Genomic DNA, 25,334 nt, shown 5'->3' with positions numbered 1-25,334 from the left:
TCATCCAGAGTGTACTATAGTCTGTAAAAAGTTAATTACTGAGAAGCTGTGATGACCTTGATGGAACTGGGGAGTGTCCAGACACAAGTGTGTATGCTTTACTGATTGCATCAGTTTAGTTCTGTTCTGTTCTGCTGTCTGCTGAGAAGTCAAGTCCTGTGTTCGTCTGCAAGTCTGTTTGTCTTTATTACTGCTTTCAGTAAAACTTGTATATAGTTTTACTATCATCTCTGATGTCTCTTCGTTCTCTATTCCTCTGACTCCATCCAACTGCGCTGTGTAAATTACTCTGACAATGCCTGGGTATGATGCAAGAAATGAGGAAGAAAACCTGGTGTAGGTGTAGCTGTGGCCAGGTGCCAACCTGTTAATACCTCCTCAGCCTTTTCTTGGATGAAAGATCCGATTCCGAAGGCAATCCAACAGTCTATTTTGTAGAGAAATCTGTCATAAAATTGAACACTGGTCTATTTGCTCATTTTTATTCTTCTTCTTTTTTTGACATTTTTCCTGCCTTGTCTGCTATATCCCATTTAGTCAGTAAATGTTTTGATGAGAGGAGAATATAACACAAGCCTACAAGTATTTTTCATCAGATATAATTTTAGCTCATTCTTACAGAGTTTTTTTTGCTCTGAATTCAGATCTGTATTTATTTTTCCCTATCACATGTAGTTTTTGTGATGAGGCTAATTGAATAATTCACACATTATTGGTATCATTTATGCACTGATATCAATAATACTGCTATTATGTTCTGTACCATATCATGTTGTATATGGCTATCATTAATCCTGTATAATTAATTAATTATATGCCTGCCTAAGTAAGTTGCCTACATCAGTATATTATCTTACTCCAACCAGAAGTAGGTCTCGATGACCTCTGTTTTGCAATACCCAAAAACCAATAAGAAGCCGAATGTGTAATAGCTTATTATTGATGGTGCAATTCTGAGTAAGCAGATACAGTTATATATAACTCGCTGCACACTAGATACTTTACCTTTGGTGTTGCTTGACGCTTACCAGAAACTGGGTTGTAACATGTCACTGAAAATGCATTTCTTGAAATCCCACCTGGAGTTCTTTCCTGAAAATCTTGGCATGGTGAGTGACGAGCAGGGAGAATGCTTCCACCAAGATAGTCAGTTGATGGAGCGACACTACCAAAGTTTGTGGAATGATGGGAGACTACTGCTGGATCATCTACAAAACATTTCTGATTCAACATAGTTTAAGTCTTACTGACAATTGAACTTGCAAGCATATTTCATTTGTACAGTTTATATTTGATTACTCTGTTTGGATTGCAATTAGTTAATTAGATTCTATTGATATCCATGTGTAAATGCATTAATTATTCATTTAGCCTCATTGCAAAAACTATATGTGATAGAGAAAAAATAAACACAGATCTGAATTCAGCACAAAAAAACTTTATAAGAATGACCTAACATTGTATCTAATGAAAAATACTTGTTGGGTTGTGTTACATGAATATGATGTGAAATGTGCAGATTTTACAGTAGTCCACTGTAATGTACAATTTGTCATATTTTGAAAAGTTGGCATGATCTAAAAATACAGATATTTAAAATCAGCATGAAAAATTGATTTAAACTGTGCTACTCTTATTTCTGATGATTACAAAAAGTTTGATTTTGTTGACTTGTGTAATCTAATATTTGAAACTACTTCAAGATTAAAGGAAATCATTCTCAGCTGTTTTATCAGTAAACCATATATGTTTCTTGAAGTAAATGAAATAAGTTAAAGCAAGCAATGTCTATGCATGCACCTAGACAGAAGAGAGTAGCTTTTCAAACTGCTGAGATTCACTAGGAACAGAAAAGATAACTTTTAATGCTTTCAGTATAGACAGACACGACGTTAGTTTTGAAGACTAAGACTCTCAGGGTTTTTGTTTTTGTTTTTTTGAAAATTTGATAATCTTGTCTGTGTAACCTGGACAAGGTTTATGATATATTGCTACTGTTATATGCCTCTCTAAAAAGAGGTTTGGTTGGTTGGAACCCAAGACATGATATCTTTTATAGTTACTCCATAATTGTGGTACTTGTTGTGAAAGCTTTGGCAGCATTATTAATTTAGATGAATATTTTTTACTTAATAGAGTATTAACTTTACAGTACTGTATGTTTTCTTCCCACACCACCTGTGTGGGACTCAAGGAAGCTCTCAGTGATTAAGCAAAAATGCAATACAAAACATGTTCAAAGGACTAGACCAAGACAACATAATTCAAGTCATGAATTAAAATTTAATGAAATTTGAAACCCAATTTAAACCACATCTGAGCATGTGTATCTTTGTATAATAGCTCCCAATTCAAACTCATGCAACATGTGACTGCCAGACAAAGCTTAGCATTTATACCTGCCTGCCAGTTCTTAATAGCCATCTCTTTTTCATAGCCCCATGCGTGAGCCAAAACAAGGAGGCTTTTGAACATGCTTTGGATGTTGGCTACCTTCACTTTGGTTGGTAACAAGCTGTGTGGGTTGCCTGCCATACAATAAACATCAGTTGGGTGGGGGATGGGGGGTGGGGGATAGACATCAGAAAAGCACTTCTTTCCAGATTAAATGTTCCAAACAGTGCTTCAAAACATCATTTTAGGAAACATATAAGTTCCATTGCCTTAATTTGCATTACACTAGAGTAAGCGATCTGAACCATGCAGTTTATGATTAAAGAAAATGTGAATCAGGTCACAGATGATTATGCTAAGCATGTTTTACTTTATTTTATCAAGTGCAAATTTGCATGGGATTGAAAATGCTCATCCCAAACCCTTGATTGCTTTTGACCATTATATTACACTGAAGATTACAACCATTATAATCTTTGCATTAAAAAGAAAAAGACTCCTTGAGATATAAAAGCCCTAAACTATAATAATTTACCAAGCTTAGAGAAATGTCAAATATATTTGTAATCTATCTCTTGTCCATCCCTTTTGAAGTTTGAAATTATGAACATTTAATGGAAATTGTTGAACAAAACAGAATGGTAAATGAAGAATGTTTGATTTTAATTGAGGAAATATTTGTCATCATTGTCAATGAAAGAAGGATTCCTATTTTAGTAGCTTATGGTTATTTTAAATCTACACTGTGCAATCTAATAAAAAGTTATTCACTAGGGTAGAATAACACATCTCAGGCAAATGTCTTACCTTTAAGAGACAAAACTGATCAATAGTTTCATTTCAGTTTTACCATCATGAAGAGTGCCTCTTTACACCTGAAAAGCTGAATATATTATAAAACACCTGGCCTCCTGCATATTGATGATTGGGCAGAATGGAGCCTTAATGTTGGCACAGTGGGATGGCATATGGCATTTCTGTTGAGTCAAGCTGGTTTGCTTTGGGATCTCTGTACATTGCAGTGTAATGCAGAAATTGGACCAGTGCAAATGAGAAATTAGTTATTTGTCATGGGATACCACTTTAGATACAACAGTATTTGTTGGTTGCTACTGCAAAGCTAAAACTTTCTGGAGATGGCTGTCTTGCACATTTTACTGTCGAGTGGAGAACACTTAAGTCATTGTGCTTCCTGACATGAAGAATAAAATGGCAATGTGTGAAGAGCAGAGACATCACACTGGCAACGAAGGTCCGCATAGTCAAAGCAATGGTATTCCCCATAGTAACCTATGGATGCGAGACCTGGACCATAAGGAAGGCTGAGCAAAGGAAGATAGACGCTTTTGAACTCTGGTGCTGGAGGAAAATCCGGAGAGTGCCTTGGACCGCAAGAAGATCCAACCAGTCCATCCTCCAGGAAATAATGCCCAGCTGCTCACTGAAGGGAAGGATATTAGAGGCAAAGCTGAAGTATTTTGGCCACATCATGAGGAGACAGGAAAGCTTGGAAAAAATCACGATGCTGGGGAAAATGGAAGGAAAAAGGAAGAGAGGCCAACTAAGGGCAAGATGGATGGATGGTATCCTTGAAGTGACTGGCTTGACCTTGAAGGAACTGGGGGTGGTGACGGCCGACAGGGAGCTCTGGCGTGGACTGGTCCATAAGCTCACGAAGAGTCAGAGATGACTAAACGACTGAGCAGCAGTCTTCATTCATTGCACATATGTAATCTAAATACATTGGGCAAATTATACTTATAAAACTATAACCCTGGGAATGGAACCACATTCTCCCCAGCACCTAAGAACAGCAGACTAGTTTTTGAGGTACAGAGTAGACTGTTTAATATACACACTGCTGACTCTTCACATCTAGCTACTACATTTTGAAAAGGGTTTGGGGAGCTTTTGGGGAGGTGGTTGTTGTCCTCATGAGGCTGCTGTCTGGACTACAGTCCAGACAGTGGAAGTAGTGGGTTCTTCTCCCTTTTTTGGAAACAACAGAAATCCCCCCTCCAAACTTGGGAATAAGAGATGGACAAAACAGATTTCCAAAAAAAGTCCAAACAACTTACGAATGGCTTAAGACTGTGAATCTGTGACTGAACTCTCTTAGCTTTGGGCGCATCCAGACAGCCCCTTTATTGCAGGACTTCCCACAATAAAAAGGGGCTGTCTAGATGACATCCATGAAAAACATGAATGAATTCACCACAAATCAGGAAAATCCTGGTTTGTGGTTAATTAATTTGGTAGTGGGTTTATTCCTTCTTGGAAGGCTCAGGATAAACCCACTACTTCCACTGTCTGATGTGCCAGGAGAGTGGGGGGGGGGGAGAGAGAGAGGAGGAAAATCGTTCCTCCCTACCCATCATTCCTATGCGCCAAGAGAGCTGCAGGACCCCTCAAATGGAGACCTGATAAGTTATTTTACTTTTAAAAGGGCTTTGGGGGGCTTTGGGGAGGGGGTTACAGTGTCTGGGTGTTCTCCCTGAAAGTTCGAGGAGAACATCTGGACACCCACCCCAGAAAGCATGAGCTTTCTGAGGTGTGTGTGGATGGGCACCCAGGAACATTTGCGTTTTTTAAACACAAATGTTCCCAGGATACATGCCTGTCTGGAGGAGGGAGCTGCCGCCACAGGGGCCAGATAAATGGCTTCGATGGGCTGCATGTGGCCCCCGGGCCTTAGTCTGGGGACTCCTGAGCTATTTAGTAGAGATAGAGGAACAAAGTAGGATGGAAGCAATGGCAGCTCAAGTGGCAAAAGATCCTGGACTCAATACTAAACATCTGTAATCTAAAAGTTCAAATACTGGAGAAGATGGACCAACTGTCTGCACTGATGAGGATCACAGACTTGTCTATGTAGGGAAGCCAATGGGACAGGCAACTGAATCTTCCTTCACAATTAGTAATGGGATAACTGCCTTGAATCCCACCTGTAGAAAAAAAATAGGGTACTAAGTTAAACAAGGGCTATTCACTACACATAATGATTTCTATAAAGGCTGGTCACATAGAATGCTCTGGCTTTCAGTATAGGGGAATATCTAGACAGTTAAGCAGTAGTTGAACACTATTTGCAGTTCAGAGTGCAGGTTTTATCCTGAATAAGTCCCATCTCTCCAGGATTCTCGTCGTCAGTTTTCCTGATGCTTGAGGGAGAGAAAAAAAACCCTTTAAAACTTTTTTTAAATTTTTAAAATAGTATTTCCATCTCTCTTGTGTGTTATTTCACAGCAGAAAAAAATTCCAACATGTTTTGAGAGACATGAGTTTCTTAGTTGGGATGCATTAAAATACAGAGAACCTACATGAAAAGCTACAATGCTATATCTAGTGGCTTGAGGTACAATGATCATGGCTGTGTTTCTAAAAGCACCAATCAAAGTTGAACACATGTTTAAAATTCAAGACTATGCCATTCTTCTGAGAGCTGAGAGTTTTCCTCCCAGCAATCATTTACACAAGTAATTGATGCTACATTTGAATGTTTGCAGAAATAAAAAGGAGCATCAACCTGGCAAAACTTAATTCATTTCTTGATTCAGTCAAATATTTGGTGATCATTTTCTCTGTTCTCTCAGTCCAAGATTTGCAGAGTTTGCCTTGATTAAAACAGGCAAAGTATGCATGGACAGTAAAAAAAATGATGCAATTTGAAGCTTCCCTTGGCCTTTTCTCAAGCATGTGCATGCTTTTTTGCAACCATGAACACATCTTTTCTCTTGGGCCCCATTGATCCCCTATGGATAAAAACCTAGAATCATAGAATCATAGAATAGTAGAGTTGGAAGAGACCTCATGGGCCATCCAGTCCAACCCCCTGCCAAGAAGCAGGAATACCCATGCAAGGTGACAGTGCACCCTAGGAAACTCCTAACTGGCAAAAGAAATAAAAAACAGAAACAATTTCACATGCCGTAGCATCTGCAGAATGTTTTATTTCCTTTCTGGAAGGGAATAAATAGTGATTTTTTAAAAATGAGAACAGGGAGAAACAGACGTTGCAAAAAAAGTGAGGCAGATGTTGTCCACCCTTGATCTGTAGGTCTGTAGTGAAGGGGAATTCATTAATTCAGTTTTCAAAAACCAATGAAAGGGATCTAGTTTAAAAGATAACCTCATACAAAAAATATGTGGAATTTATTTTAAAAGATAACCACATACACAAAAAAATGTGGCAGGCCAGACAGAGGTGCAAAAAATATGGGCCAAGATTCTGCAGTGATTATTTAGGTCATTGGTTCCAAAACTTATTTAGCCTACAGCCCCCTTTCCAGAAAAAATATTTCTCAGTGCCTCCTGGAAATTATTTTTTTTTTAATTTTAATAGCAATTAAACAAAAAGATATATGTTTCTACCTTTTTCATAAAATATAGTAAATAAAGGTGTAAATTAGAAAAACTGAAATTATTTTTTGAACTCAGAATAGAAAGGTAATAGAGTTATTAATTGCCTCCAAATGAACCTTTGGCCATCACCGCCCCCAAATGCACCTGTGGCCATCACCGCCCCACCTGGATCGCTGCAGCACCCACCAGGGGGCAGTAGCACCCACTTTGGGAATCACTGATTTAGGTGGACAATGCTCCATCTCCCAATCTGACTCTGAGGTCCCACCTTAAAATCCAACCAACTGCACCGAAGAATTGAGTTTTGTGGTATTGGTGAATGACATTGAAGCATGATGCGAGCAGCTGCCTCCCACCCACTGGTGGGTGTATTGACCAAGAAATATGGAGCTGGATATATATTATCCTTCCCTGACCAAACCACCCATGCCCCATGAATGCATTCTTTGGTTGAACTAGTTGGAGTTTAAGATTGATTTGGGGGACACATTTAAGATTGTGAAAATGGAACCAAGTATCTCATCCATATCATCAGGTCTTGATAATTGAAACTGATCCCATAAAAACTTACCAGGCAGTGTGCTTGATATCTCCCTAGACTGTAGCAAATGTGATGTGAGGGAATGTGAGCAAGTTTCCTCAAGTTACCTTATAAATCTTTCACAGCAAGAGTTACATGCCTGAGTTCTCTGGTTCCATGCCTAAAATACTACCCAAAACCTGAAATAGCCTTAGTGAGAGGTTGAGGATACAATCCTTGAGATGTGATGTGATTTTTTTGGCTTGTCTCACTGCTGCATGAGAGGAACAATGAAGACTCTTAGCTCAGTTCAAATTTGAAGTACAATCAAATCACACACATTATGGATAATCTAAAAATAATCCATTTCTGTAATTATTTAATATTTTCTATACAAAATACCCAATTGATATGTTTGCAGTCCATTTTCAATATGCAGTTCTTGAAAATATATTAAGACTGGATAGCAAATTGTTATAAAGTCCCCTTCCGTTGCTTCTTCTCTTGCCATATGAAAATGGCTGGTATATCTTGTAAGATCTAATACAGTGTTTCTCAAACTGTGCTCCTCCATGTGTTTTGGACTTATTAGCCAGCTTACTAGCAGTTAGAAATTGTGGGAGCTGAAGTCCAAAACATCTGAATGAGCACAGTTTGAAAAATACTGATTTAATATATTGCTGCTTAGCTTTGTGTACAAGCAACACCTCAGATGAACAAAGAAGTTTTATGCCCTGTTAGTGCACTCTGGGTTCCAAGCAGGGCATCTTGATAATTGTAATCTTCTCCTTCAATATTGGGATCTTTGGTACCACTCATCATCTCTACCAGCATCTACCTTTTCAGCATAGCCTTCCTGTAGCTTTCTGAAAATAATTACTCTGTTTTAATTTTATATTAAGGTACAGGACAGCATACTCTGAATATTCACAACTATGATGGCATTACAGATAGTCCCCAAGTTATGAACAATAGGTTTGTTTTAAGTCAATTTTGTTTGTAAGTCAGAACAGGTACATGTGGTGAAGTGTGGATTTTGGTTTACAGTTATGTTTAATTGTAGGTAGAGGTTTTAAAAAGGTAAGTATTTGAGTTAGCATTGCTTGGAGGATTTGCAGCCAGTTCAGCACCCTGAGGCGGGTTGTCATAGAAACAAGGGCGGAGCCAACTGCCGTTCGGTAAGAAAGGGCAGATTTTGAAAAAAAAAAGAGTCAGTCTGTGGTCAGGGAACCACAGAGAAGGCTGGTTCTAAGGTATTGAGAATCAGGAAAGTTCAGGTTCTAACTTGTGTCATTTTAAATAGGTCAAGTGACTTATTTAAGTTAGTAGTAGAGTTTGAGTATCAAAGGGAAGGAAATCCTAGTAGGAGTCTGTAGTGATCAGTTAAAAATAAGAAACATCAGTTGGAAGGAAAAAAAAGTTTAAACTGCTTAAAGGAAGAAATAGTCCTCTTGAAAGTTGTTTCATCGAATGTATCATTGTAACCGTTAAAGAAGTGTACCTCTAAGAGAGAAGCAACATTGAAACTGTTAAGCTTATGTACATCAATAAACTGGTTACTGTTTTCTAACATTCAAGCCTCTGTTATGTCCATTTTAAGTCAATCTACGCTACACTTTAAGAAGGGAAAACATCTCCCTGCATCCTTGGTGGTCACAACGTCGCAGTAGTATAACTCAAACTTTGGCTAGCATAGGGAAGGGTTAATGCCCCTGTGGTGTTTATTTTGCTGTCTGTGTCCCCATTCAGAAAATTTCACCTCACTTTCTGTCCCTGTGACAATCGGATTTTGAAAATTTTGGTTTGTTGTGGTAACAAGGATTGATGATAAATCTTCAGTGGAGACCCCTTTCCCCCATTATAACTCTTTCAGGAATGAATTTCCCTTCCTAGGGCTGGATTTCTCTCATTTCCTGTTGCCTCACACCTGGTCTTAACTATGAGTCATTTTTAAGTCAGATGTTTGTAACTTGGAGACTTCCTATATAGTATTCTCGTAAACAGGAAGGGAAGAATAATGATCACAAGCCATTGTGTGGTTATCTTTATAATGGCTAATCTGATGATTAAGATATTGTGTATCATTTTCTTGAACAAATCGGTGTTGTTAACTACGCTTTTCAATAGATTCTGTGGCTTTTGAATACAACCCTGAAATGATTCTTTGTGTTAAATTCACTTTTCCTATAATGATGATGATGATGATGATAAAAACTTTATTTATATTTCACCCTCTCTCCCTGAGGAGACTCAGGGTGGAAACTCCAACAAAATTAGATGATGTTTTGTGAGGTGATATTGTTACAGAATTGTTTTTAAAAGAAGGAAAAGAAAGCTATATCTTTAATTTTTTCCCTTTAAAAATGACAGTTTGAATGCAACATGTATTAGCTCTTAATGCCAGCTTTAAAATATTACTGATATATAAAAAAACACTGATAGAACAGATAATAAAATAACAAAACATCCTAAAGCCTCTGTCAGAATTAAATTCATATGCCTGTGCTTTAGTCACAGCTCAAAAACTCATTATAAACCAATGAAGTTCAAATATGATATCAGTAGCTTGTAATTTATAGTCGGTGGTTGATGTGCTACATAGATGTGGTCAGTATAATATTGAAGTACCTGAGCCGTTCTGTAAAAGATCTTTTATTAATCTTCAAAGAGAATCTCGTCCACTGTCTATATTTGCGTGCATGATAGGCCACAAGTATCAGCAGATTATTGCTAAACACCTGAACCTTCAAATTGCTTTTAAGCTTCCATAAAGTATATTAGTATTGTAAGCACATATGGTCAATTGTGGCTCTCATCTGAGTACATCTCAAATACAGGGAGATTTGAGATGTATTCAGATGCCATTGACTACACTGTTAAGATTTCTGACTGTAGTTTAGTTCACTAATCTCATGTCCATGAAAATTTATCAGATTGTATTTTGCTTTCCCCTCCCCTTCATATCCCATTCCCCCAAATCCCATTTCTCTGTCATCCATGCTTATTATCAGGTTGTGATAATGTTTTTGCCCTCCTTTAGAGTTCAGAGAACATTGTTACGGGTTTGTTGAAAAATAAACTGCATGCAGTCCTGTCCAGACTTATCCAGCCTTTTGTTGCATCCACAATGAGCAAAAGAAAACAAGCCAGGAAAATGGAAGAAAAATCAAAAATTTACTCTTAAGTAGCAGAGTAATAAAAGACAATAAAACTTCCAGCAACAAAACTCACATAACGTTCCTTGCATTAAACTCATGCATCTTCATAGTAGGCTCTCAGCAAGTATTCAGTAAGTCCCCCAAAAGACATTACAAACGTTTCCCAAAGTTATACCCCATTCAGGGAGTGGTTCAAGCTTGTTAGCCTTGATTGTTCTAATTGTTCATCCATGAGTTGTAATTGACCAGGTGTTTTTTCCCTTAACACACACACATACTAGTGATCCCACAGAAACTTAGTCAAATACATGCATATACAGTAATAAACATGACTTTCCCAAGGTCACTCAATGGGTTCCCATGACTGAAAGGGATTTCAGCCCTGATCTCCAGAGTTATAGTCCAGTGCTTAAACTACTATAACATGCTGGTGTGATCTGACACACACAAAAAGATTAAATCTTTTCCCTCAAAATATAGTTCCTTTTTCTCTTCATTTCTTGCTTTAAACAGGGATTTATAATCACTTACATTTCTGCTTTCTCTTCACACTACAGTGCCTTTGGACCGCTTCACACACATCACAGGAATCACTGAGTATTGCTGCTGATCACAGCAATATTGGCGGCACTCACCAAGGGGTGTGGGGAACTCTCACCCCAAGCGCCACACTGTCCCGACTTCCCCTCTACCCCATCACACGAACTCGGGCTGTGGCGCAGGCTGGTGAGCAGCCAGCCAGCTGCAACAAATTACTCTGACCAAGAGGTCATAAGTTCGAGGCCAGCTCGGAGCCTATGTTTGTCTTGTCTTTGTTCTATGTTAAAGGCATTGAACGTTTGCCTTATATGTGTAATGTGATCCGCAGAATATAAATACTGTAAATAAATAAATAAATAAGCCTCTGTAAACCAGCTCAACCCATCTTTCCTTACGAAAAGACTGGAAGCCTTCCATCATGCGCCACCGGCAATTTTTCAGTGGTGGTAGGGTCTTTTCCACCCCACTTTCGCCACAGAGCTACCCCGGAAGTACCTTTACTGTGTGATGGGAGCTGGCAGGCTCCATGGTGAATGTGTAAAAAAACTATTGCCACCACCAAAATTGTGTGGAGAGGTCCTTTGTCCTTGTTACCTTATAATCTCATCTCTCAATAAGATCAATATAACTCTTTAAAAATATATTTTCTGAAATAGCTTTAATTTATTTTTTTAAATTTGAAACATGAAATTTCATATCATTTGTTGCTAGATTCAACAAAGTAACTCATTGTGATTACCATTTTAGCTTTTTGGCTGGTCGTGGGAGAAACACAAAGGACTCCATTTGTTAGTCTTTAGTTCCTTAAGATGTGGCCTAATATTCTCCTTCCCAAATGATATGAGAATACCATCCAAAGCATTATATCCTTAAAAGTAATGAGAAAAAAAATGTAATTATAACTTTTTTTACAAACAGCTACATCACTATTAGTATTACTTTACAAAAAGAAACAGCTTATCGCCTCAATACTTTAAAAAGTAATACATTATAGAATTATAGAATCATAGAATAGTAGAGTTGGAAGAGACCTCATGGGCCATCCAGTCCAACCCCCTGCCAAGAAGCAGGAAATCGCATTCAAAGCACCCCTGACAGATGGCCATCCAGCCTCTGTTTAAAAGCCTCCAAAGAAGGAGCCTCCACCACAGTCTGGGGGAAATTAATTAACATTAATTCTTGTCATACACCACTTCCAAAAGCTGGTTTCTCTGTAAAGTGCTGCTTAGTTGTTTCAAAGTAAGTTTTGAATATTAGCTAGTGGAGTGGATGCCATAGACCCGAGATTGGTTGAATTTCACTTGGTGTCATAATATAGAAAACTACATTGCCAGGCAACAAGAAGCAGCAACAGATAAATGAGGTCACAATGGGGCTATTGGATATAAATATATTGGTAGAGATACAGGGGAAAGTCCATGAAGCCCAGCCTTACAGGTATAATCTTTCAGTTAGGGAATAAGGATAAATTTTAGCAGTTTGTTTTGAATATAATTTACCAAAAATCACAAGTGGCTTCATATTTGCAATTCAAGGAATTGAATTTTATATGATTTTTTTAAAGCAATGGAAGACAAAATTATTGGTATGTGATTTAAGTTAACAAAAAGCTGTTCCTTAAAAAGTGGGTGAAATTTAGAAATGAACAGTTGAGAAATGAGATGGCTTCAGAATGTTCACACTGATATTTGTAAAACGCTGGAAGGTGATTTTATGGCATATATTTATATAAACCCGTTATCTGTTTTATAGCCAATTTTAAAATGCAACATTTCAAAAGTGTTGCAGTTATCCATAGTTGAAAAGTTTTCATTGAGTTCAACAGTCTATGGATAAGAAGTAATACTGTATGAGTGAAGAAGGTTATGGTAATACAGGAAACAAACCATTTCATTGTAAATCAGATTGTGTTGGAACTTCTTTGAAAAACTTGTTCTGCTCCATATGCCAGTCCAAGCTGAATGACTATTTGGTCAGTGATGAAATAGTAAATTTTGAAGTACAGACACTAGAAACCTTATCACGTTCTGTTATACTCTATAACTGAGACCCTTTGCATATGATTACAAATGGGTTCTATCACATGTTGCTTGTCCCCTTCCATCAGCAACCCACTTGAATCATGTTATTTTATTTAAAATGGTTCTAAGACACTGTTTTTCTGTGTGATCATAAAATCAGTATGCATTCTGTCAGCTGTGCTGTGTCTCTGGGAGTGGATTCTGCTGACCTTGAGGGTCTTTGTGATGAAAGCAGCAGTTTTGGTGCTTGATGAGGAAAGATCTTCATAATTACTAAATCAGTATTTGGTTCTTTGCCTCTTTCTTAAATGTTTTACTGAAATCTGTGCAATTTCTCTCCTTTGGTGTATTGCGCCAAAGGGTAGCAATCAGGGAAACCTACTATTGCACAGACGTAAGATCTTCAAAATCTGAGGGTTGTTGTATGCCTTTCGGGCTGTGTGGCCATGTTCCAGAAGTATTCTCTCCTGACGTTTCTCCCACATCTATGGCAGGCATCCTCAGAGGCTGTGAAGCATCTGAAACATGGCCACACAGCCCGAAAGACATACAACAACCCTTTGATCCCAGCCATGAAAGCCTTCAACAACACATCTTCTAAATCTCATGGGAATGGTAGTTCGAGACTTCAAGACTATTTTTAAGAAAGTGATATAGGAAGGCATTCAAATGATTTGGGAGGATCCAGCCTTCCATGTTGTGATGAGTCAAAGAGCTGTATTTTCAAAAGATAGAAACTGAGTGTGATGAGATTTATATACATCCTATCTGAATACAGTATGCATCCAGTCCATAAAAACAACAGGATGCATAATAAATGTATAATTTCTAAATTTTAATGTGATGAGGTACTAAGGATGTCAATTTTTACTTATTTTGCTTTCTCACCCAAAAGTGACAAAGTTACAGCATTCTTTCATTACTAGGTGTGAAATTGGGAGCGTTTGAATTTTTGAATGAAATTTTTGATGTAGCTTTCAACGACTATAAGTTTCAGAATGGGATTTTGTGCTGAAACACTAGTTGCCACCTTATTCAAGTACAGTGTCATTAGCAAAACATGACATCATAACTATATAGATTCATTTTTATAATAACTGCAGTATTGCATGGACAATGCACATAAAAACCTTCTAAACCATTCAGCCTTTCTAACAGAAGGATTTGCTGGAGTGTAGGGTAGTTGGAAATGGGATCTAGCACTCTCCTGGTAGTGGGGCAGGCTGTGGTATGACACCACTCCTGTGGGTTTTTTTTAGTAGTATCAGGAGATGTAGACAGGAAAGCTTGGAGAAGAAAATGATGCTGGGGAAACTGGAAGGAAAAAAGGAAAAGGGGCCGACCAAGGGCAAGGTGGATGGATGGTATCCTTGAAGTGACTGGCTTGGCCTTGAAGGAGTTGGGGGTGGCCACAACTGACAGGAAGCTCTGGCATGGGCTGGTCCATGAGGTCATAAAGAGTCAGAAGCGACTGAATGAATAAACAACAACAACAACAGGAGATGTAGCTATACAGACTTAGCTATGTGACCATACCTTCGTCTCCCAATAGAAGATTTTAATTATTGCTTTTATATGGTATCTTTTTGTGCAAAATACAATGCTATTTATAGCTGCTGTTGAAAAATTGCTAGTGATTTCACCCTTATGTAAGGCTTCAAGATCTTATTTGACATTTTTCCTCATGTGTCCCTTTTACTCCATGGATATGAAAATTCATGAAAATTATTTACATGTTAGCCGGTTTAAATCTTCATTGTTTCTGTAACTATGCCTTCAAGAGTCTCTAAAAAGTCAGGCAGTTTTCTTGATGCACATCAACAAATTCTAGAAATTTTTATCTTCAGTAGAAGTTATTTCTGGTAAAACTAATAGGTTTTAACTGCCCATTAAAAATGGAACCACTGCCAATGCAATTTAGATAAGAATAGGAAAACAGATTCATGGACCATGGATTTAACTCTCAATGGCTTGAATATATTATTTAAAAATAAAATAAAATAATGGACTTGAGCATCAATGGATTTTGGCATCCATGGGCAGTTTTGGAATCAAACCCCAGTGGATACCAAAGGCCCACTGTATACTATTACAAAGAAAATCCATCTTCCCTCAGGCTTTATCGGGATGCAAATACACTAATAAAGAACAGATAAGCTTGTGGGGAAAGTCTAAGTAGTTGAAAGTCCCTGTTAATTAAAATGTATTGGTGCTTCAGTGATCCTTGTCTAAAATCCACTATAGCAAAAGATGTCAAAGACAGAACGCCACCAAATAGAGTACAACACAGTTTATTGAAGTTACAGAACTAAAAAATGCCCGTAGGAAGCAAAGGACTAGGCAAACACTTGTCTTCAGTGTGAAAAGTAACAGAAACAGCTCCGTTTGAATTAAAACGGTTCGAAAGGATAAACCGGATTAAACAGGAGTTTAATCCGGATTAAATCAAAAGTGCTTACTTCAGCCTGGCAATTTAAACAAACAAAAGTTGGTAAACAGAGGTCAAAATGAACACAAAAAACTGGCAGCAGATTCCTCTCTGCTACTCAAAAGCTACAGATGAGTAACTCAGGCTGTTTACTCCTCCGTGCAACGAGCGAAATCCGGGTCCAGGCACATCAATCAGGGTAACGGCGGTCAGCAGGGTCCCAATCCGGTCCAAGGTCGAAAGCCAAGTGCAGACGTCTAAAGTTCCACAAGTTCCACCGATAGCCACAGAAGGGATAGTCCAAAGTCATAGTCAGTCAGTCAGTCCAGCGTCAATCCAGAGTAGGTAATTAATGTCCGTCAAAAAGACGACGGAGGTCCAAGCTATCAAGATTAAACACAAGTTGCACAGAAAAACCCCACACAGTTCCTCCCGCCGTCTATGCCCAGTGTCCTTGGTAACTTACGTATCCAGCAACGAATCACACCCGTCTTCAGGAAGTTCCCCAACAAGAGCCCAAGCGTTCGTCCAGATTACCTTGCCCAACGCAATTAGCCATTGATCCTAAACCCCATTTTATCCCAGTTCATAACTCCTCATCGCTGTCAGCTGCTATCCTAATTCCAGGTGCCTCATCATCATCATCCTCATCAGAGCTAAAACACCTTTGACTACGCCCCACAGCATCCCCAGCTGTGGATCCCGCTCCATCCCTCCAGCCCGTCCATGGGTCTGATCCTGCAACCCGCCAATCGCCTCCCATGCTATCATTGCCGGTGACACCCAAATCCTCCCTCACACGAGTCCACTCCATGTCATCCTCCTCTGAGCTAACCATCTCTTCCTCCATTCCCTCGGTAAAACCCTCAAATGAGTCTTCGTCTGTTGGTTCTGCAAATAAGTCCCGGAGCCGTTTCCTTTCATGCTCCTCAAAAGAGTCTGAGTCTCGAGGAGTCTTACGACCCCGTCTCCTAGTACCGGAGCCAGAAGGCTCAACCATAACAAAAGATTTTTATCCCATTATGCTTGTACTTGAGCTTCTTTTTTCACTGCTTTTTAAAGGAGTATGTAATGCTGAGTAGGTTTGAAATCTACTTACAGTGAGTTGGTGCAAAGTCCATCTACTCTGACCGGAGGGGGTTCATCAGACATCACCTAGCATTATTATCTGATTACTTTTGAATAATTAATATCTTCAAACTGTAGCCAAATATGTTTTAACACTGAGTTGTTGCCCATTCCCCAGTGAACAGAATTTCACATTGTTCTCATAACATTACTAGGGATGGTGGAAAAAAGATACCCTGTTGAAGTTTAAAAACAGCCAATTCCACCTCCACCTTTGATCACCTGGAGCTGAGTTATTTTGTCTTTAATTAGAAAGAGAGAAAGGAAGTGACCAAGTATGTAAGTCTTTTGTTAATGTACATGGAGTGTCCATAGAACCTTTCATTATATGGGGCAGAGGAGATTTGGATACACAAAGTAGATAAGCATTTACTATTCAGACCTACATGGTTCACCAGCTTCAGATTAATTTTGGAAATACATTTTATTTCTAAGTTTTAGCTCTTTATTCATTAATTTTTCTTTTAGAAAGGAAAAAATGTAGTTTAAAAACTGTTGGGGGTAGATAAACACCTAAGTACATGTACACTTATGCAAACAATAACCAACAGCAATAAAATTCACCTTGAAACACTATTAAGCATTGAAGGATAGCATAATTGGTATATCTAGGCTTCCCGCATCTGAACACCTGCATAACTTAGGCTCTAAGCACATTTGGTCAGTAAAATATAACAAAGGCTTAGATAATTTCCTCACTAAATAATTTTTACTGCTTACATTCCTGTGATGAAAATCAATTGGGAAACTGTTACGAATTGTTCTCCTTTGCAATGACATTTTGACACAGCTGTCTTGTGGAACATTTCCCACTAATTTCTTCAGCTTCTTAATATGCCAGGGAATTAACAAATCTCACAGAGCCATGTACAAAAATGTCCATGTTTTTCTAATTACTAACAAATGAAACAAAATTGGATTTAATTGTCTGAGTATGGGGTATCCTTCAATTTATTTTTTTCAAAGGCAGAATAAAATTCACTTCTAATACTCTTTGTAAAGCCTTTGTTGTAAAAATCCTTGTTTTCATGGTAACTGGCTGGGTCATAGTTAGGATGTCAAAGTATACCAAATCCAGTGCAACTGTGTAAAAAAGATGCAAATGAGACATTCATCCTGTGTTGCTGTTTCTAGACAACACCTTTGGATATGTAGCTTCTTCACACTTGACACCAGGAAAATACAAACAGGACAATTTACTTTTAAATCCACTTTTCCCGGGATTTAAACAGTAGTGCTCTAGACTATAGAGCTCACAAATATATAGTTCTCAGCCCTCCCTTTTCCTGGAGACTTTAATTATATTCCTCAAAGAGGCATCCTTTTCAAAACACAGTTCCCAACTGAATGAATTCCAAAGACCAACTCCTAACTGATGGACTTTTCAAACTCTAACTGAAAAAGAATGCTCTAGCTGCCTGGCTCAACTGTCACTTTGGCTCCACCCATCTCCAGTTGCTAAGTGTGTTTCCCTACCCTGCAATAATTGGCTTAGGTGGAACCTTAAACAGGTTACCTGGCAGGTTTCAAGGGAGAATGGAACATTATGGTGAGCACCTAAGTCATCATTTTGGTGAAGTATAGAACTGCCCCTGTGTGCCAGTGACCAAAATTATCGTCGGCCATCCAGCTTGAAGTTGAAATTCTGGTTTTTGCTTTCCTAAAGATGGAAGCCCTGAAAGGTGGAACCTGAGTTGCTTTCGGGTGCCTCAGGTTTTTCATCCATGTGTAGACAAGGTGGGGATTTTCAGTTCATCCCTCATCAAGTAGCTTTCCCCCATTCATTTTCAACTACAGCTTACAAAGAAACATTTATCCAGACAACATGTAATAAAAGTTGCCCATATTGTTGTTTGCCCTCATTATTTCATTAGTTGGTCAACAATTTCCCTATTATCTCTGGCAGGGAAAATTCTAATAAGGTGATAAATGAGTAAACACTTCATCTCACTAATCACTGTGTTTGGGAAAGAATTTGTAGATTTTGGTGGCAACTGTTCATTAGTCATCCTGACCAGTATGTCCTGGAAGGCCATTCTTTTGTTTAAAAACTGTCAGAGGAAAATATTTTAATTGCTGTCTAGATGCTTTTGGTTTTAAGATGAACACTCATGAGAAGGATAAGACTAGAGACACTGAAGTTGCCCATCAACACATAGCTGTTAAAATTGAATTACATAACACTATCATTATGTGCTATGAAACACTCTTAGTTTGGAACAATAAAGTAAATTCATTTTGAAGCACTGAAAGCACCTCCTTGTTAAGTGTGCATTTGTTTGCCCTTCTCCTGGGTTTCAATGGCAGGGATAAATAATTATTTTGTTAAATCTTTCCTATTTTGAGCAATGACATGAAATTTCACGCTACTGGATTTTTAATGTGTGTCATATGTTAACTCACATCTATTTTTACAAGTAATCAAAAACAATTTTAATGAAAGCCATTTTTACTATATATGTAAAAAAATGAAAAACATCACTAAGTTTTTTTTTGTGAAAAAGGTTTTCAGTGCAGGAAAAGTCCAGATTTGCTCACAGAGCAATCCTGATTCTTAAAGACTTCCTATTCACCATAAGAAAATATACATTCCTTTCTGCAGGTAGATTTGCTCCACTGTTTGAATTTACTGAGCATGGAATAGATATTTAAATGAATCTTCTGAACAGATCAATATTCACTGAAGTTGCCCACTTTTGAATATTATTGTTTTTTTTACAGTTATAACTCAAAATTCTTTTGTCATATATTGACTACTAGTAATATGGTCTAGTATTTTTTTTACTTTAATCCAATGAAGTAAGAAAGCACTTAATGTTAAAATGTACCACACTAGAAATTAATTTGTACAATGCTCTGGATGTTTAATTTATTGTTCAGTCATCTTCCACATATTATCTTGGATATCTCCAGTTCCATCTCTTTCTTTCATGTGATAATGATGTTTTCAAAGAATATTATTTTCAAAAATAAAATAATAAAAAAATTAATTCAGCTCCTGAGAAGGTAATGTTATATGCAGGGAAGAATGGCACACATTTGGCTTTCATCCAACTCTATCCAATTGGAACAGTTTCTTTTTGGCTTGATTGTGTTCCTTTTTTCAGCATTGTAAATATTTTCAATGTTTGGTGTTGTATGCTAGGAATTCAGGGAACACAGTGGAGTCTAGGGATAAGAACTCCATATAATCAGAAAGAAATCAACAATCACCTTGTATTTTAAAGCAGGGAAAGAGAATGACTGAATCCCAGGGAGGCCCATAAAGCTTAATAAGTGATACCCAGGACGGTTTAAAAAGAAGACTCCTACTCCTTCTGTTTTGTTCCCTTGACATTATTTAAAATACTTTCTGAAGAACAGAGTAATTATCACTTAGCCTGAATGCTCTTGGTGTCCATAATTAATTTCTCATAGGTCCGCTGAAAGTGTTTGAAGAAAATCTTGTGGGAACTTTGTTTCTTGGGGGGAAGTTACAAAGATTGAGGAGTGACAGAGTGGGACTATGGATTATTAGTGGACCTTTTTTCAAAATTTCATTTCCTTGTAAGATGTGAGGCCACTTACTCTGGGGCAATATGGCATATCCACACCACAAGTTTCCCTGCCCACAAATAAACAGATGCAAAAATGTGCAATCTGAAGGCACCTAATCATCAGATAACTTTATTTAGCATGATGGGAATCTAGACAAGAATCCAACACAGCAATATTGTTTCAGATTGTAGCTCCCTACCTCTTGGAACACAAAGCCAATTATTCCTGACCAAAGGCCAAATTTGAGACACCACCTGTGCTCATTAGAATATTGTTCCATTTTCATTTACACATTTCAACACATTCCAATATTTCCAGATGTTGCTGTTTAATGTTGCCATAATTCTCAATTTTACTGTCCACAGAGAGCGAAGAGGTTTACCAGCGGCAGGTGCTGTCTATATCCTGTATCGTCTTTGGCATAGTCATAGTGGGCATGATCTGTGCAGCATTCTACTTCAAAACAAAGTAAGAGCCTTTGTCTGGTCCATGTCTTGTCCCCTTCTGCCCCTTTTCAGTTCATTGGTGCTTCTTCTCCACTGCTTATTCAATCCATGGCATTATCATGAAGCAAGTGGAAACAATAAGGGCTTTTCCATATATATTCTTTCCTTCTGAATGTTGCAAGGCAAGTAAGTATACAACAAATATCTATTGCATCTTCATTCATAAGACTCCTACCTTTGTTTTGCTGGTAATAGTTGTTGTTTTTGTTATACTTATTACAGGCATCCCTCAATTTTCAGTGACTTGTTTTTGGAGGTTTTAATGTTTAAACAGAACTAAATTATAGCCATGTTGTGTATTTTTGACCTCTAATCTGATCTGATACACTTATGCTGTTTTTGTTTTTCTATGTCAATTTGGTGCATTAGCACCTCCCCCCCCCTCAAATTCAACTTTTCAACCAATTCCATTTTCTAACAGTGGTCCAGTCTATAATGGGGGCTTCTTATATTATACCCTGCTTTTCTTTCAAAACAGGGGCTTGAGAAAGCATACAAATTAACATACAATAGAGTTAAAACATACAAAACACACATACAGTACTATAATTAAACTACCAACAATATGTATTTAAAAATTAAAATAATACAAGATGACAAAAGCTTTCAGTTCTCCATGTTAAAAAAAAATGTTTGCAAACAAAAAGATTGAATGAAATAATACAGCATTGATGCAGTCTATTTAGAGAAGGGCTTATCTCACATTCAACACCAGTTGTGTCCCTGAAGTTGATAGGACTGAGAGAAGAACATTTCTTAGCATCTCAGGTCATAGACAGTCTTCTATGTAAAGGGGCCGTCTATCAGAAGCCTGTTCCTAAGCCATGTAGGGCTTTATAAATCATAACAAGCACTTTACATTGAAATAAACTGACAACAAGTAAGATGTGATAAGTTATATGTTCACGGTGACCAGCTTTTTCTGCTCTTATCTATGGATAGACCTCACTAAAACATGAAATGTGAATCTATTAGTATAATATTTCCATTTCTCACAATCCTGGTTTTGGGTTGAAGAGTGATGAAGAGTCTTGGGAACAATGTTGTGTCATTTACAAGGCATAACACACATGCACATAGTGAGCTATGACTTTCTACCTCATCAGACGGATTCCTATCCCCATCATACACTGCTTGATTTCCCCTTTCCCAATGGAGCCCATTACATGATGCACACATACTTCTGGCCGGGCTCTGTTGGGAAAGAGGAGAGCAAGTATATACCACTTTCATGGAAACAAAGGAGGCATCCTGTGTGGACTTCAGGACAATGAGGGGAAGCTTGGTGGTGATGCTTCCCCTCATGTGATGGGGTCCCAGGAAAGTCGTGTGATGTGAGGCATGGAGTGACAGGTTCTCCATGCCCCCCACAGGGACCCAACGGATTTGCCACGATGCGTGATGAATCCATGGACCTTAATGATGAGGTATTTGTAGATGCTTTCTGACTCCAGCTACCATAATATATGACAATTGGCTTGGCTGGAAGTTGGAGTACACAAACATTTGTAATGTTATTAAGTTCCATTGCACAGAGGACTAGAAAACTGTACAGATTACATGAGAATCTGGCTGTTCAAACTGTACCTACAAGATTTGATTGCTAGCAGGGAGAAATTACTTGGTTTTTAAAAATAGAGGAAATATTTAAGTGTAGCTACAGTCCAGCAGGAAAGGTTCCTATAAATCCAAAGTGGATATTACTTTCATGCCAAAGTGAGAAATTATTAAAATTATGAATAAAAATGATACTAATACATGGTGCAATTTTGATGATGGTGTTACATGTACAGAGTGGAGGTTTCACCTACCCTCCTCAGCCATGATCCCAGCAAAAAAAATCATTTCCCCACCATAGTAGCATTTTTAGCCTGATGTTTGTGTCAATTGAAACTCTTTCCCCCAATGCTGAGTTTCATCTTTTCAATAAGATCACATCTGGGGAATGAAGGATAACGTCTCTCAACTCAACATGCAGCAGGATTAATGAAATTAAGTCACCCACTAAATAAAGTTCTCCTTTAGGTTCTGATCAAAAGAAATATATTTCCACCCTTGCTTGCTGCTCATTCTAAAAATGCTTATGAAAGTAACAGTAAGTTGGTGGTAGAAGAATTCTGTTTTTCTTGAGAAGTCAGAAGTAATCATTGCCTAACTAGTTATTATTGCTAACCATATGACACAAGTATTGTAAAAATTCCATATGGTAATTCAATAAAACATGCAAGATATTTATTTTTGTTCACATGAGGAATTGAGATTCAAAAGTGTTAAAAAATAAAAGGTGAAGGGATATGTTTTCTAATACTTTCACTTAATAAGCTTCAGCACCACTTGCCACATAGTCCCCACTGTCTCCATTAAATAATTTTATAATTTGACCTCTGTTCATGCTCAAATTCCATTAATGAAACAATTCTTAACTTTGGGTCTGTCTATACCAGGGGTCCCCAAACTAAGGCCCGGGGGCCGGATGTGGCCCTCCGAGGTCATTTACTTGGCCCCCGCCCTCAGTTTTATAATATAATACATTGTATATACATATAATATTGATAATAATATTATAATGTAATACAATATAACACTAATAATGATACCATATAACAATATTAATTATATATTCTGTATTACATATAATATTACTAATAATATTACAGTATAGTGGTATAGTTCAATAAAGTAATATATAATGCTAATATTGTGCTATGCTAATAATATAATATATTGTATGTATATATAATTTGTAAGCCACCCTGAGTCCCCTTTGGGGTGAGAAGGGTGTGATACAAATTTAGTAAATAAATGCAGTAAATAAATAAATAATAAATGAACACATTTTAGACTTAGGCTCGCCCAAAGTCTGAAATGACTTGAAGGCACACAACAACAACAACAACAACAACAACAACCCTAATTAACTTAACTATCTCATTGGCCAGAAGCAGGAGCACACTTCCCATTGAAATCCTGATAAATGTATGTTGGCTAAAATTATTTTTATTTTTAAATATTGTATTGTTTTTTCATTGTTCTTGTTGTTGTTGTTGTTGTTGTTGTTGTTTTTGCACTACAAATAAGACATGTGCAGTGTGCATCGGAATTTGTTTTTATTTCTTTTTCAAATGATAATGTGGCCCCTCAACAGTGTGAAGGATTGTGGACCGGCCCTCGGCTTAAAAAGTTTGAGGACCCCTGGTCTATACTGTCCAGAAACCCCAAATTGGCCCAGAAGCCATCCACACAATATCTAGAGACTTCTGGTCTGTATATAAGGAATGCTCTGGAGTTCCACTCAAAATTTGGGGCAGCCCCATATTTCAGAGTTAGTGTGGACAACTGAGCTTTGTCCATGGGCTAATGCCACTGTCCCGTTTCCTTGTGGCTATGGAGCTCCTAAGAGAGAGAAAGAGGGAGAAGGAGAGAGAGATAAAGAGAAATGGGGGATTGAACATAAACCAGTCAAGAGCCTAATATACACAATCACCATAATCTGGGGCTCATTCAGAAGCCCCAGACTGACAATCCTTGCCATTGTCAATGTATTTGCTGGCCTGACCAAAAGCCCCTTTCTTGGTGTCAGCAAAGGTCTTTAATGGTGGTTAGGAGTTCTCTGGAGTTTTGTGGCTGGTTGCCACAGCAAAAAAACAAAACAAAAAAAAACAAAAAACAAAACAGCCAGGTAAGAGTGATCATCCAATGAGTCTGGACAGTCTATGTTCTGCTTCCCCCACTGCAATGGATCAGGAGGGGACTGTATAAACAACCCTGCTGAATCTGAAACTGGTCCAAAGCAGAGATGCTTCTGAATCAGCCCCAGATTATAGTGACTGTGCGTATTAGGCTCTTGACTGGTTTATGTTCAGTCCCCCATCTCTCTCTCTCTCTCTCTCTCTCTCTCTCTCTCTCTCTCTCTCTCTCTCTCTCACACACACACACACACACACACACACACACACACACACACAAACACACAGAGTAGGAACATGTCTATACCTGCATTAGATTTGCACTGACTATAATAAATTTCTGTTTAGATAACCCATTGATCACATTTTGTTCTTTTTGAAATAACCATTATGTCTTCATTGTATGTAACAATGTGTTAGACAACTGTTCCAGAACAGAAAATACGTATTTTTGGATGTCAGCCATAAGCATTGTACAATCCGAGGATGTCCAAATGATCACCAGTGCTGTAATTTTGAGTCCTGTGTTTTCTGAACACTCAGAACCTTGAATATATTTTAGATCAGTTGCAGATTTTATACAATTTGTTTTACTAACTAAAATCAAAGTTTGCCATGTTTCATCCCTGCAAATCATCAGCCACAATTTGTGCTCACTGTTTTAATTGTCCTTAAACTAGGAAACCAACAATGAATTTGCATAGCTCAATGGGTAGCCACTTATGAATGAATGAAGCTAAGCCACAACAACTGGTACAAGTACAGTGGTACAAAGTTTAACTATTGCATTGTTTTATGGCTTCTTGACTTGATATTATCTGTGGAGATCATGGAATAAATTCATAAAATAAAATATTCTAGCACACTAGTACTTGGTGACAATAAAGTGAAAGGCATTTTAGAAGTGAAATATACACTCTTACGCCCACTTTCCTGGAAGTAATACTATTGAATACAGTTGGGTTTATTTATAAGTAGATATGTTCTCGATTGTTTCTGAATTTTCAGTGCTTTTCTAGTTCATGTTATATTTGTAACATGTCCTGCTTGGTTT

The 25,334-nt window shown here is 37.8% G+C and overlaps 1 protein-coding gene across 2 annotated transcripts in view; it reads left to right on the top strand.

Moving 5' to 3' along the window:
• nrg3 (neuregulin 3) overlaps positions 1-25,334 on the top strand; it is a 912,452-nt gene that overhangs the window by 839,421 nt on the left and 47,697 nt on the right. For both annotated transcript variants that reach the window (XM_062977408.1, XM_003223274.4), the window contains one exon: positions 20,454-20,556. In XM_062977408.1, coding sequence (XP_062833478.1) covers positions 20,454-20,556 — 103 coding nt within the window. The remainder of the gene's footprint in view (positions 1-20,453; positions 20,557-25,334) is intronic.

Source organism: Anolis carolinensis, chromosome 3 (genome assembly GCF_035594765.1).
Source record: "Anolis carolinensis isolate JA03-04 chromosome 3, rAnoCar3.1.pri, whole genome shotgun sequence".
Lineage (NCBI taxonomy): Eukaryota > Metazoa > Chordata > Lepidosauria > Squamata > Dactyloidae > Anolis > Anolis carolinensis.
This window is presented reverse-complemented; position numbering and strand designations above follow the sequence as displayed.